General features: G+C 54.6%; 1 protein-coding gene across 3 annotated transcripts in view; it reads right to left on the bottom strand.

The window, feature by feature from the left end:
* The window catches only part of psph (phosphoserine phosphatase), an 8198-nt gene extending 7538 nt beyond the window's left edge, over positions 1 to 660 (bottom strand). The window contains exons 1-2 of one of the 3 annotated variants that reach the window (XM_016247493.1): positions 463 to 660; positions 57 to 341 (exon numbers count right to left, since the gene is read on the bottom strand). In XM_016247493.1, the coding sequence (XP_016102979.1) occupies positions 57 to 196 (140 nt within the window). In that variant the 5' untranslated portion in view covers positions 197 to 341; positions 463 to 660. The remainder of the gene's footprint in view (positions 1 to 56; positions 342 to 462) is intronic. The other 2 variants (XM_016247494.1, XM_016247495.1) reach the window with 2 other exon arrangements.
* Positions 661 to 711: the final 51 nt, after the last annotated feature.

Raw genomic sequence — 711 nt, 5'->3', positions numbered from 1 at the left:
GTGTGTGTGTGTGTGTGTGTGAGAGTGTGTGTGTGAGAGAGAGCCGGTTTACTGACATCTCCGTGACCGCGTCTCCGACTCCGCAGAACTTGGCGAGCTCGTCGATGCCCTCCTCGCGGATCACGGTGCTGTCGACGTCAAAGCACACGGCGTCCGCGCACCGGAAGAGCTCCTGCGTCTGCGCCGCGGCGGTCATGCTGAGCTGAGCCCGGGGGACACTGCAGAGGAACACAGCAGCCGCGGAACCTTACAGAAGAGTCTCAGAGCGACAGCGAGGCGTTAAACGCGTTCATTCATCCGAGCTGAGAGCTGTTGCGTCAGCCTCAGGGGCTTCGAGCGCGCTGCCAAACACTCATGCTCAGCTCGGATCATATTCACTCACTTCCCACAACAACAAATAAACAAGACACTGGCTAGTGCATGAGCTGTGTGACTTCGCATGCTCTTATAAGCGCGGTTTACCTGAAAGCAGGAGCGGGACAGAGGCGCCTCGGGTAGCCGCAGGAGAGCTCGCTTCACTCGGCGAACAGCGGGCTCTGAGCCGGCCAATCACAGCACACCCGCTCACTCAGCGACTGCTCTGATTGGTCAGGAGTCTCCAACAGGAAATACGACTCACGCGAATTTACTTTTTTACGTTCAGTATATAATTGAAGCATGCATCTTACAAAAAACATTTATATCAATACCATTTCTAAATGTCTGTTTAAA

Source organism: Sinocyclocheilus grahami, unplaced genomic scaffold (genome assembly GCF_001515645.1).
Source record: "Sinocyclocheilus grahami isolate Dianchi unplaced genomic scaffold, SAMN03320097.WGS_v1.1 scaffold838.1, whole genome shotgun sequence".
In the NCBI taxonomy this organism is placed as follows: Eukaryota; Metazoa; Chordata; class Actinopteri; order Cypriniformes; family Cyprinidae; genus Sinocyclocheilus; species Sinocyclocheilus grahami.
This window is presented reverse-complemented; position numbering and strand designations above follow the sequence as displayed.